The sequence below is a fragment of the Lissotriton helveticus genome, chromosome 10 (genome assembly GCF_964261635.1).
Source record: "Lissotriton helveticus chromosome 10, aLisHel1.1, whole genome shotgun sequence".
NCBI lineage: Eukaryota > Metazoa > Chordata > Amphibia > Caudata > Salamandridae > Lissotriton > Lissotriton helveticus.
The window spans coordinates 227,927,044-227,940,221 of record NC_136071.1 but is presented as its reverse complement, the minus strand read 5'-3'; the positions used below and the strand labels follow the sequence as shown (position 1 = coordinate 227,940,221).

Sequence of the window (13,178 nt, the reverse complement as noted above, 5' to 3'; positions counted from 1 at the left end):
AAACATGCACACAAACATGCACAAGCATTCCTCCATGAAACATTCAAACTCAACAGTGATGAGAGACCGCTCCAAGGACAGGCATCCAAATACACCGATACATATTAATCACAATCTCACAGATCCTGCATAACAAGTAATACATATACACATCTTTACACGTAATGGGGTGCTCACATGTCGCTGCCCTGTGGGTAGGGCAATAGTGAAAAGCAGAGTGGCAGCTGCTCCGTCTTACATGCTAAAGTCCCCTCGCAGCCTCCTTTACAAAGGGAGACCGGGATCTCCTGCAGGTGGTGCAGTGAGGGAATTCACCTACCTGCAGGGGGATGTCTAAGAGGTGTCCATGAATGAGAACTCCCCCCCCCCCCCCCTTCAAAGGGCACCTGCAGGTGGTACTCAGAGAGATGTGCCTCACAGTGTCCCCCTGATGGCCTCTTTGCTTCTGCGCCTACGTCCATCCATAATATGGTGTAGGTGAATAGGGAACGCTTTTCTCTCTTTTGCCTGTGGCCAAGCCCCTTTGCAAATAAGGGAATTCTCCCTTAAGATCAAAATGTGTGCTGGTGCGATCTGTAACCCCTTCTGTAATACCAAAGGGCCTCCAGGGAGCAGAAAGGAGGAGTCCACGCTCGTTGTGGTTGAGGGGACTTTAATTATTATGATCCCAGATACACACACATTGGTGGATTTGCACTGATTTCTAAGGAGTATTGCTTGAAATATGGTGAATTCCAAAATTGCAAACATCTTAGATGGAAGCTTGCGCTAAACAGATTTACTCACTTGTTTGTTCATTTGTGCATACACACACAAATGTATGCACAGGCACACCCGCCCCCCCCCCCCCCTATTAGCAGCCCACCTCAAAAAGCATACATGAATATTAATGTACAAAACATGCAAAAGGACAAATCCAATGCAATTACCTTATTTTTTGTCAGAACACTTTTAGGAATCTGTTGTGGAAATGTTTAATGTATTAGATTTATACTTGTCATGCCCTGTGTTTGTGTGTATGAAGCCTTTAGCTGTCATCGGCAGACTCTTTACAAGTATTATGTAATCTGGGGGGTGTGACTGGGTGTTGTTAATTAAATTTGTGACACAGTGCATTCTCTGGGCCCCACTATTCACCCATATGGTCAACGTTAGTGACTGTACCACCTTCCCGAAGACTTGGACGGAGTCCATCATTGTCCCAATATTCAAGAAGGGAAATCACCAAGATCCTGGTTGTTATAGACCTATTTCCCTTCTTGACTCCATTGTGAAGGTGGCAGGTCGAGTTGTCCTGCAGCGACTACAGGACTGGGCAATAGAAAATAATGTTCTGTCCGATCTCCAGTACGGGTTTCGGGAGGGTTTGGGAACCCTGGAACAGAGTCTAAACCTGGCAATGATCGTTGGGAAATACACAGGAGCCAAAAAAGGGAGACTATACTTAGTCTTCGTCGATTTGACCGCAGCATTTGACTCTGTAATCCATGCAAAGTTATGGGGGACTCTTGCCGACCTTGGTGTGGATCCTAATATTATTGCCTTCCTGCTCCATTTTTATGAGGGAGCTTCAGCCAGTGTAAGATACGGGGTGGCCGGCCAGTGCACAGCAGGATTTCCTGTTAGAAGAGGGGTCAGGCAGGACTGCGTCCTGGCCCCCTTTCTTTTTAATTTATACATCAATGGTCTGGCTGAGGCACTCCTTAAGAGTGGGCATGATTTTCCCCAAGTAGGTTGGAGACCTATACCGGCTCTCCTCTACGCAGATGATGCAATTTTACTGGCATGCACAGGTAATGGGTTAAAAGGGTCCTGACCAGTTTTAACACCTTTATGCTTGACTTGAGCCTAAAGATTAATCTTTCAAAAACTTTTACAATGAACTGTGCTACTGGAACCCGGGGCATTACGGGTGAAGTATAATATCTGCCCAGGATCATACCATTTGGTCAAACAAGAGGAGGCACTATTAATCCCCAAATGTTCCAGTGCTGGTGATGGACAGGACCTGTAGCCGACACGTCCTACGTGAGTGTAAGAGAATAAAGCTGTAGTTGGCTGACAACCGCTTAGAGTTATGGTATTAGTATGGGCGAGAGGGCTATATATTAATTGATATTACTAAATAATGCCCCGGCTAACTGTAGGGAGCCCTTCTTAGCTTAGCTAGATATATACAGTAGTGCGCTGGTTGGGTTGTTCCGTACCTGTGGGCTATAAACTGTAGATTCTACTTGAAGGTGCAGTTATCTTTACGGGTTCAATGAGGGGTGTGGAATGATGTAGTTATCTAGGGAATAGCCATATTTGAAACTGCCTTCTGAAGTTTATATGCTCCAGAATGCTTCGAATCTTGACTGGTAGTGAGTTCCAGAGCTTAGTGGTTTGTACCGAGAAAGCAGTGCCTCCTACAGGTAATTTATGGTAAGGCGGTGTGATAACTGGTGGAAGCCTGGACCGCAGTGTCCTGTTTTTGTTTGCATTGCCTGATTGTAACTTTTTTTAAAATTGCTTGTATTTAACTTTAAGTTGAGTAATGGTAGCACCTGTTATTTAGAGGGCTTAGAAGCAGAACTATGATGTGAGGCCCTATATAAAGTAAATATTACTTCTTTGGGTCTGTCATGACTTCCCCTGCACATGTACTCGAGCGGCTTTGTCGTGTTACTGCATATGAACGCGCTTTGAAGCTGTCTCACAGGTGACACCTGGTATTTGTAAAAACCCTATTCAAAGGCTATACAAAGAGAACGTGATCTCCATGTAGTAATAGAGCATTGCACTGGGTGCAGTTGTGTTACGGCATACAGATGCACTGAGCTACTGTCACAGAGCTGGTGCCTGGGATATATAAAGTTGCGGTCTATGTTTATAAAGTGGTTGCAGCGAATGCATAGGGCACACCCCTGTGTCTTATGAACTTAATACATTGCTCCTCGCAGCTCAGTTTATGTAACAGGGTCCAGTTTTTTAATTCTATCTGTGTATGTGTGTGGCTCTGGATATATATGTGTAGCTCAAAGTGTGTATGTGTGTGTGGCTCTGGGATGGTGTGTGTGTGGCTCTGGGGGAGGTGTGTGTAGCTCTGGGAGGAGTGTGTGGCTCTGGGGGGGGTGTGTGTGGCTCTAAGTGTGCATGTGTGACTAGGGAGTGCAGAGTGACTAGGGAGTGCAGAGTGACTAGGGAGTGCAGAGTGACTAGGGAGTGCAGAGTGACTAGGGAGTGCAGAGTGACTAGGGAGTGCAGAGTGACTAGGGAGTGCAGAGTGACTAGGGAGTGCAGAGTGACTAGGGAGTGCTAGAGAGTGCAGAGTGCTAGGGAGCGACTAACGAGTGCTAGGAAAAGACTAGAGAGTGCTAGGGAGTGCACAATGCTAAGAGGTGCGGAGTGACTAGGGAAGCTAGGGAGTGCTAGGGAGTGCACAGTGCTAGGGAGTGTAGAGTAACTAGGGAGTGCTATGGAGTTTTAGAGACTGCAGAGATTAAGCTAATAACAATGTAAGTGACAATGCCATTTATTTATCTGTTTTCAAAACCAACACATAAATAAAAATGTTGTCATTAACAATGCCAATAGCTCAAACTTTTCCAAAGGCGAAACCATTGCATTGAAAATGCTTGTTTATACAGGCCTGGAAGACCGTCAATTTGAACTGCTGCGTTCTACAAATTGTAAAGGAGTGCACCCGACCCTTCTATCAGCATTCTCCAAGCTGTCTTCTCCACCCCTCTCAGGTTCCAGAAGAACCCCTGTGGATCCTGTAGCAGGAGCTAGATATCATTCTGCAGAAAAGGGCAATAGAATTGGCCCAGAGCAAGAACTGGGATTGGGTCATACTCTCTGTACTTTATAGTTTCCATGAAGGACAGCAGTCTGCTTCTAATAATCGATCTCTGGGTCCTGAATTGGTTCCACCACCTCCTGTTCATCGGGTGGAACTAAATACCATCTCGCTCAGAGCTTTTATTCCTCTACAGAGAATGTGATCTATAATCTCACCTGAATGCCCTTAGTTTGCTCTGTCTTTAATCTTTCTGCATCCTCCTAGTCACTCATTGCCTGCTGTCAGATGAAGGCGCTGCAGCGCTTCCTTCTCAGGCAGTGGTTCCAACATAAAGGGTGATCAGGAAGAATCAATTGTGATCTCACAGCTGGTGCAGCAGAGTTGAATTGAATGGAAAGAAAGGATATCCTGTTGCAAGGACGATCTTTCAGCTCCCCTCCGCAGTGAGCATGATGGTAATGGGCACATCCACCTTCGAGTGGAGAGCACATTTGGAAGATCTGGAGATCAAACTTCTGGTCTCCAGAAGAGCAGAGTTGCCATATTGGTCGGCTGGAACTGAGGGCAATCCAATTGGCTGTTAAGGCCTTCCTCCAGCACTTTGTCAGATGGTCCAGATCTTGATTGATAGTACAACCGCAATGTGGTATATGAACAAGCAGGGAGGAGTAGGATTCCTGATTCCGTCAAGAAGCTCTGAGATTCTAGGCCTGGGCACACCAGCATGGTCTGTAGATGGGGGTCAGCTATCTGGAAGGTTCACCAGAACCGACATTCATTCTACATCATCTTGCCGATCACAAGTTGTGTCTCCATCCGTAGGTAGCACACGCCATCTTTGGGGCACACCACACTTGAACCTCTTTGCCACTCAAGACAATGCGCATTGCCCGAACGTCTCATAACATCAATCGCAGGTAGTCATGTGGGATGTATTGTCATGTCATGTGGGATGTATTGCAGTTGAAGTGGAAGTTTCCCCTCAACTGCACACTTTCCTGCCTCCCTAACCTCCTTGATTCCTCTGGTTCTGAGGAAGGTTTGCCGGGATTTGGCCCAAGTCATTCTTATTGCCTTAGAATGGCCACCGAGGCTGTGGTGAAAAGACCTTTGGGACCTGTTGATTGAGACCGCTCTTCCGCTTCCACATAAAGTGGTCCCCATCGTTACAGCCTACACTTTGTGCATGGATATTAAATGTGGGAAGTCTGAGTGCCTTTCTGCTACCACCAGAAGTGGTGGACCAGGTCCTTTTATCACTTCTCCCTTCCACGAAGTCTATTTACTTGGGAAGATAGAATTTGTTAAGTGTTCTTGCCAACAAACTACAGTTTGCGCTTTTCTTGGCATAATAAGGCTGTGCGTTTGCTTTAGTCAGGTTCTACCTCTCGGCTCCGCCTGCTTTCCTGTGTTGACCAGATCAACCCTCTCTGTTTAAGCCAAAATTGGTGATCACATTTCTGAAAAGCCTGAGAAACCTGTATCTGCCAGTGCCTGATATAATGCCTCAGTTTGACTTTACTCTGATATTTCTTATTGAGGACTCCTTTTGAGCCCATGCACATTTACCAGTAGAGGCTACTGACTTTAAAAAACGTTTTCCTATTTGCTGTCATCCCAGCTTGCCAAACTAGGAAGTTGCAAACCTTGACTTTCCAACCCCCCCCCAACCACCTCCCCCTTTATGTTTTTATTTCCAGACAAGTTGATGATACTAACTAAAGCTGTATTACTCTACCGTCGTTTTTGCAACCAATTTGGAGGATAAATATGAAGTTCATATGAGCACACTAGGCTCCTGTGACCGTTGCTAGTTTGATTGGCAGAGGTTGAGAGCAGAGGGTGGCATGACCACTTGTGAGTGAAAGAATGGAGATAGATTTTTTCATAGCTGAGGCCTTTCGAGACCCCTTCCAGAACGTCTGCAAACCCAGAACGGGCTGTGATTGTGTGATGTGCAGGCATTCTGCTCAATCGGACTCATTGAGCATGAGATGAAAGTTGAGGAGATGATAATTGCAGTCCTGTTGGCCGTTGCGCAGTTGCAATCACACAAAACACAGAGACACAGCGGCCTAACGATTGAATTTCAGAAAAAAAGGTACCTGTTGCAGTGTCAGCCCAACCAATGCTGAATATGCTTTTATTATCTCGCCAGTACTGAATCAGTAGTTATCAAAGGACATTTTGACTGCAACAATTGTCCTGATAATTAAAGAAGGGAAAACCAATGGATGATTGTGCATCCTGCCGATCCATCTCTCTGAAAAATAGTGAAGCGAAACTACTGGCCAAAATTCGAGCCTACAGATTGATCCCAATAATAGCTAAATTGGTTAATCGGGACCAATCTGGAGGCATTCCCCAGAGATCCAGGTAACTCAGTCTGAGACAACTGCACAATAACCTAGCCTATGACACTTGGTGAAAGAACCAACCACAGTAGCCTTGTTAGACTCCAGCAAAGCGTTCAGTTTGATAGAATTGCTCTTTAAGTTTTGAGTCCTAGGAAAAAATGGGATTTGGACCTTCAGCTCGGGGATTAGATTGTTTTATAATAGAACATTGTCCACGGTGAGGTTAATGGGGCTACATCTAGAAACTTTCCCATCTATTATAACACAGCTCACAAAAAGAGGTTTCTTGGTGCAAATGTTAAAATTGAAATCGATTGTGACATGGTATGTGTGTGTCAAGGGTGATCTATCTGTGTCGTTGGAGGAAACTTACCCTACCGCTTCCTCTTTACGATGACTCCCTCTCATTAGAGCTGACGTTGTGTAGAGTTAAGGGGGATTTTAAATTAATTTGTTTAAATGTATTTATTTTAATAAAAATACATACAATGTTTTAAAGTTTATAATGTATGTAAGTTTATTTTGAAGAGGCGGGAGTTGCGCAGGGGGTCTGTTTTAGGGCTATGGGGAGGGGTAGTTTTTAGAAGGGCTGGGTGTGGAGGGGGTATTCGTCCGCTTCTAGGGCTCAGGGGAGAGGTAGTTTAAAGAAGGGGTGAGTCGCACAGGGATCCGTTTCTAAGGCTCTGGGGAGGGGCATTTGTTAGAAGGGTTTGGAGGAACCGATTTTAGGACTTTGGGCATAGAAAATCTTTACCACGAATATCCCCTTAACATGCATGGTTTTACAACGAAATTGGTTGTAAATGTTTGCGTGGTAAAGGTATATTTGTAGTAAAGGTTATGTGTGGTATTGGCATTCGCATTGGAACGCGTTCATTTACCACGCATGCATTACAACATCATACAACCATTGAGAGGTGTTTGTGGCTGAGTATTAATTAGCATAAGTACCTCTGTTTCCCCATGGGTGGTGGAAACGAATGGTCCCACTCCCTAACTGTGGAGTACAACCACTTTATACGCCTGGGACTGTCTATATAAACTTACCTTGCTGCTACACAGATTGAAAATAGACCTATCCCGGGACGGGCAGCGCTGTTCAAAATGATGGCGCTGCCCAGGTTCCTCTAGTCTACGCCCTCCAGAACTATCCAGACCTGGTGCCCCAGAGATATTTTGCTGCTATCGAGTCTACTCAACGGGACCTGCTGTGGAATGGCGCGCCCCGAATAGCATTGCAGAAACTGACGCTGGGCTGGTTCGATGGAAGGTATAGCACTTCCCGATATTAGGAAATACTTTTGGGCGGCGCCCCTCTCGGCCATAAACCAGGGCACATACTGTGCAGGGAATGACCCGGGTTACGAAATGGACAGGTGGCTCCTGCCAGGAGGCAACTCTAAAGTCGCCCTTTACTCTCGACCGGGTAGACACCATCTTACGGGCCCTACCAAACACTCGGTCCAGCTATGGCACATCGCGCAGAAGAAATTGCTATGGGCAGGGAAACTTACCTTGGCTACCCCACTCTCGGCCTCGGAACAACTCGGTTCCCTTAGGCGGACCAAAGGGTTTCGTAATTGGGACCTGATTGGGATTTCACAAACTAAAGATCTGTGGGGCCCGACTGGAGTAGTATCCTTTGACGCACTACAACAGACCTATGACCTGGCCCAGACGGAACACTTCCGCTACCTCCAAATCAGACACACACTCCAGACTAACATCCCCCAGGGACACAACCCCCAGAGGCCTCACCTCTTGAGGATCGGCTGCTGGACGGCCATCTTCCGGAGAAGGCCATCTCACTTGCATACAAGAAACTCGTACACCACACCCCAGACCCGCTGACGGCCCTAAGGGGCAAATGGGAGGCGGATGGACTCGTCATCGATGACCAGGAGTGGAGAGACGCACTGGCATCCCCCAGAGAGGTAGCAATATCGGCCAAACTACGCCTAATACAGCTCAAAATCCTGCACAGAGTCTATCTGTCCGTCACGAGGATGGTGCTTATGGGTCGATGTGAGGGTGGGCTCTGCCGCATGGGATGTGGGGAAATAGGCACCTTCCTGCACATACTATGGGAGTGTCGAGAGATACAGGCCTACTGGTCCCGAGTGTTGGATTGTATGTCTGAGGTATGGGGTGTGGAGCTGAGACCCGAGGCGAAGAGGTGTCTTCTTAATATATGGGAGCCAACGGACCTTTCATCAAAAGGGAAACTGTGGGTCACATTGGGTCTAACAATAGGGAACCGTAATATTGCGAGCCTATGGGGGGCGGAGGCCCCACCTACTCCTGGCTCCTGGAAAAAGGACATGGACTGGAGCATGCTGCAGGAGAAGACACTGTATGTGGCTCGAGGGTGCCCGTGGAAGTGGGTGGCGGTTTGGTCTAATTGGAATATCTATAGGGCAAATATCTGTGAACCTCCAAGTACTGCCCGTGACGAAGAACTGACCGCTCTGTGAGCATGGTAATTATTGTTTATCCTAGATTTTAACGTGATTTGAATGTAACTGTAATCCCGGCAAATCAATGTTGTACTCGTGTATTGCCTGCATGCCCTGTAAGTGATACCGATGTTTGCCTGAGTTTTTGCAAATAAAAAGATTTAAAAAAAAAAAAAAAGAAAATGGACCTATCCCGTTGATGTGGGCTCCCTCTACTTAGAACTACCCTAGAGGAAATTATTGTTTGCTGAAATTCCTGTACTTCTTGCTAAACACATCATCACAAGCTGTCCCGAATAGAAACTAGATACACTGTTTGATCATTGAGCTGGGCTCAAAAGACTTCAGATATATATATGAAAGTGGATTAGCACTCCAGAATATAAAGAAATACTATGAAGCCCCCCGCTAACTATGGTATATTACTTGGTCCTTTGCCCATTGCGATGAACCTACCTTAGTTTGGATAGACTCACCACAGAAGCTAAAGGTGATCTACTCCCGCAATATGAAAGTGCGCAACAAAGTGATGTAACTCGGATGACTGCTATGGTAGTTGAAATCTGAAATAGGCTTAACAAAGAAATCTGGTAGTACGATGGACCTCCAACACCACTGTGGTTAGGCACCAGATTGAAAGTGGTGGTTTCCCTAACCAGTTTTTGAAACCAGGATAGAATCTGGATATCTACACTAAGGGCCAGATGTAGGTCACCAAATACCGGTCGGTAACGGCCGATTTCGGCCGTTACCGACCGGTATTTGGTGATTGAGATGCAGGGGGCCTATATTTTACAGAATCGGTAAATGTACCTATTCTGTAAAATACCGAATCGGTATATTTACCGAATGGGTCAATCAATATGTAGGTGGCACTGGAAACAGTGCCACAGGCCCCTAAGAATTCGTTATTTACCATGTAATACTATTGCATGGTAAATAACGTATTTCTGTGTACATGCACATCTGTGCATGTACACCTGTGCCATGTGACACACATACATACCCTGAGGGCATGTATGTGTGTCACATGGCACACACGCCTGAATCAGGGTTCAACAGGGTGTCAAAGTGACACCCTGTCCCCCTTGTAAATTCGGTAATTTTACGGAATCGGTATTTACCGATTCGGTAATTGACATTGGTTCCTATGGGCCTCATGGCCCATAGGAATCAATGGCAATTACTGATTCGGCAATTACCGATTCGGTAATTACCGAATGTTACAGATTCGGTACAATATTAGGTAAATATACCTACATTGCATTTACCGATTTTGTAAATACCGAATCGGTAAAATTCGGTATTTACGAATCGGTAAATGCCATTTACCTACATCGGGCCCTAAGTGAGGTGTGGGATGCAAATGGTATGATGCCATTTGCCAACCTACAAGCAGAATGACACTGGCATCTCAAACCTCAAGATCATTGTAGCTTACACTTGCATAGTCTGCAATTATTGACTCCGACAACGACAGCATGGAAGACTTCCCATCCAGAGAGAAGGCTTTTAACTGTCCAAGACCAGAAAGGTAGATTTACTTATATACGTCAGACTCGTGGTTAATAGGCCGCACAACTTGCCAGACCTTCAGTCCATGTGGGAGCAATGCATTGGGGAGTTGGGGACAAACTTTGCATGGAGGCACTCTTATTCCGTACAGTTATATCAGTTAAAGCAAGCTTGAGGTTGATCCAATTAAATCATTATCCACATGATGTATGAATGTATAAATTTGGATGGGCAGGTGATTTCGGTGTTTGGGTTGAGGGCAGAGAGTTATTTACCCTACAACACATGTTGGAATGCCCTGCACTAAGGGGTTATTGAAAAGAAATCTGCTGTGAACCGGAGGCGCTGTGGATTGAAAATTGCAGTATAAATAAAGAACATTCTTCTGGGGTTGGGGGTGTGCAACAGACACGTCTAGATATCAAAGACTATTTGTATACCAGGGTGTTATATTAGTCTTGGGAGACATTGCATGGAAATGGGGAAGTTCCTCACGGCAAATGGTCGCAGAATGGAACATAATCTGACTTGTTAAGGTGGTGTGTGAAGGATGTGGCACCTCAAAAACTATTTGTAATCTTTTGAGGAAGCTGGACTGAGCGAACTGGAGATGACTAAACTGTACAGTCTGGGCCAGCTTTTTATGTAGGAAGTGTTCCAAGGAAGCAATAGTAGATGTTGGTAATGACTGCGACTGAAACTACAGGGAAACGTATAATTATCAAAACATTGTTGAGGAGGAGGTTCAATGGTGTGTTCAAACTATCTGCTCAAATGCTCGTCCTTGCAGAATTGGAGGGTTACAGGGCGATGCTGATGTCGCCAAGCTGCTGCTACATAACTGGTCTCTATTGTTACACAGAAACGTCAATAAAATGTTTCATTAAAAGAAATACCAAAAAAACTAAAATGGGCTGCATCTCTTATACCCAGGACCCTGAACATTGTAATACATCTTTTTGCATTTCAGTGTGTTGTGATCTTGTTGCTTTTAGTATTTTATGAATGGAAATTATAAAAGACTTGTATGGTTTGGTGATGAGCTGGTGTATGTTGGCGGAAACATCCTTTACTCCGCATGTCTTTACCCCTAATTTTTTACTGCGCAAAAACTTTTACTATGCAGGGCTTTACACCGCAAACTGTTACAACGTATTCCCCAAAGTAACGCCTTCCTGGAGTTAGAATAGTAATTACGTTGTAATGGGGAATGGGTTGCAACGGAGTGCGTTGTAAAGCACTGCATTGTAAAAGATTTAGTGGATTAAAAACTGCAGGATAAAAGCATGCGGGGTAACGTCATACAACCGTATGTCAGTGCCGAGCAAAGAAATTCACCATTATGTGGAGAAGATGGAATAACTTTTATGGATGAGATTCGCCTCATTGCAGCTAGTTGTATGTCTAGCGGGTGGAAATGTGAGTAGTAGAAGCTTTTCTAGGTATCTATATTTGATTTATCTGGACCTTTCTTCTACACATACCTACTGGTGAGTGGTTACTGAGTGAGTGATAATGACTAGCTGTAAAAGTTACTCAGTTCTTGAACTGTCATTGTTTTCCAGTTTTTATTGGAAACGTAACACTCTCTGTAATGTATGTTGTATAATGTTTTTGGTAAGTGTTTGCAAGGTGCTATTTAAAACTCTATCGATACAAAAAGAATTGCATAGGCCCAGCCCAAATGGATTAGGGTAACAACTGAACTACAGTTGAGTAGTACAATGAAGTACTGAGACTGTCTTTATTTCGGGGTCAACCCTAAAGATAAGCTAAATGACCTAAACCAGCCGCCAATGCACCGTTCCCTGTGTTCAGATTAGCTCTGTCTACGGAACCTGTACATTATCCATTCATAAGTATGTTTTTTTGTTTTTGTTAAAAAAAAAAAAAAAATGTTGTAAAGAGTTGGCAGATTTTAGTGAACGATGGTTTGTGTGCATTGCTTTATGCCTCTCTCAGTAGTGCAGGATGGTTACGTCTGCTTTTCTTTCTTTTGTTTCCCCATCGCCTTCCTGTCCCCTGTGTGCGGATGCTCGCCTCCTTGTAGAGTTGGCCAATTAACGGCGGGAAGAGCCTTGCCCAGGAGCCCTCCCAGCGGGGCCTGCTGCTGACAGGGTGAGTACAAGTTGAAGGGGAGTTTCTGATTTTTCACTAGACCTGCCTTGCAGCTGTTCCAAGTACAGCCTGGGTGTGTTTTAGTTTTCTCTCAAAAATCCTGATAACAGCAGAACAGCATAAACATTTCTGGGCTGCAGAACGGAGGTCTCCCCAGGGTGCTGCGATCCATGCGCGGCAGCTGCCCGGAGCCTTTCTGGACGCACCCCTGGCTTAGACTTGTGGCCCAGGGCCAGATCCCTGCTGTGGGCATACACAGCTAGGTTTCTGTCGGTTACCTGGGCTTATTGGTCAGAACTCTGCCTGCTGATCAGTGTCTGGTCTTTAAAACACCCTCTCTCCTGCAACCCATTGAGTACTGCTGCTTGTTGTTTTGGTACTTTTTAGGTCTAGCATTGATTTTAGCGGTCTCTTCAGCACCATGTGTAAAACAAAAAAAAGTTCATAATAAAATACATGCACCTATATGTGGGTGCACACACACCCCTCCCCCCGACTGCTGGGCATCTCCGTTATGTTTATATTTACATGTCTATTTTTTTTATTTTTATTTTTTGCATATGTATGCAATAACAAATCTAAACCTTGCACACTTGCTAGTGCAAGACCTATTGTATTTGCCCCTGCTGGTTCTTGATATAGCTGCAAAATATTAATATTTAGCTTTGTTCTTAGGAATACCCTGAATTCCAGTGTTAAACACCAAGTGCTCCAGATGTTGTGGTATAAGTGTCTAATACAAGTCTAGGTTTATCTTGCCTTCTTGGAGGAACTCCTTATCACAAACACAAAAAACTTTCTTTGCTGATGGCTTTCAGGAAACGACTATAACATTTATTCGAAAAATCTCTCAAACAATAACCGATTAGTCCCAATTTATAGCCAGGAGGCTCCTTACTTCCATAAGGTTTTGGTGCGCTGCTTATATACTAAAATAACCCTTCTTAC

General features: G+C 45.0%; 1 protein-coding gene across 3 annotated transcripts in view; it reads left to right on the top strand.

Moving 5' to 3' along the window:
• Nucleotides 1-13,178, top strand: part of LLGL1 (LLGL scribble cell polarity complex component 1) — a 380,653-nt gene that overhangs the window by 220,924 nt on the left and 146,551 nt on the right. For all 3 annotated transcript variants that reach the window (XM_078665185.1, XM_078665184.1, XM_078665186.1), the window contains one exon: nucleotides 12,163-12,230. In XM_078665185.1, the coding sequence (XP_078521311.1) occupies nucleotides 12,163-12,230 (68 nt within the window). The remainder of the gene's footprint in view (nucleotides 1-12,162; nucleotides 12,231-13,178) is intronic.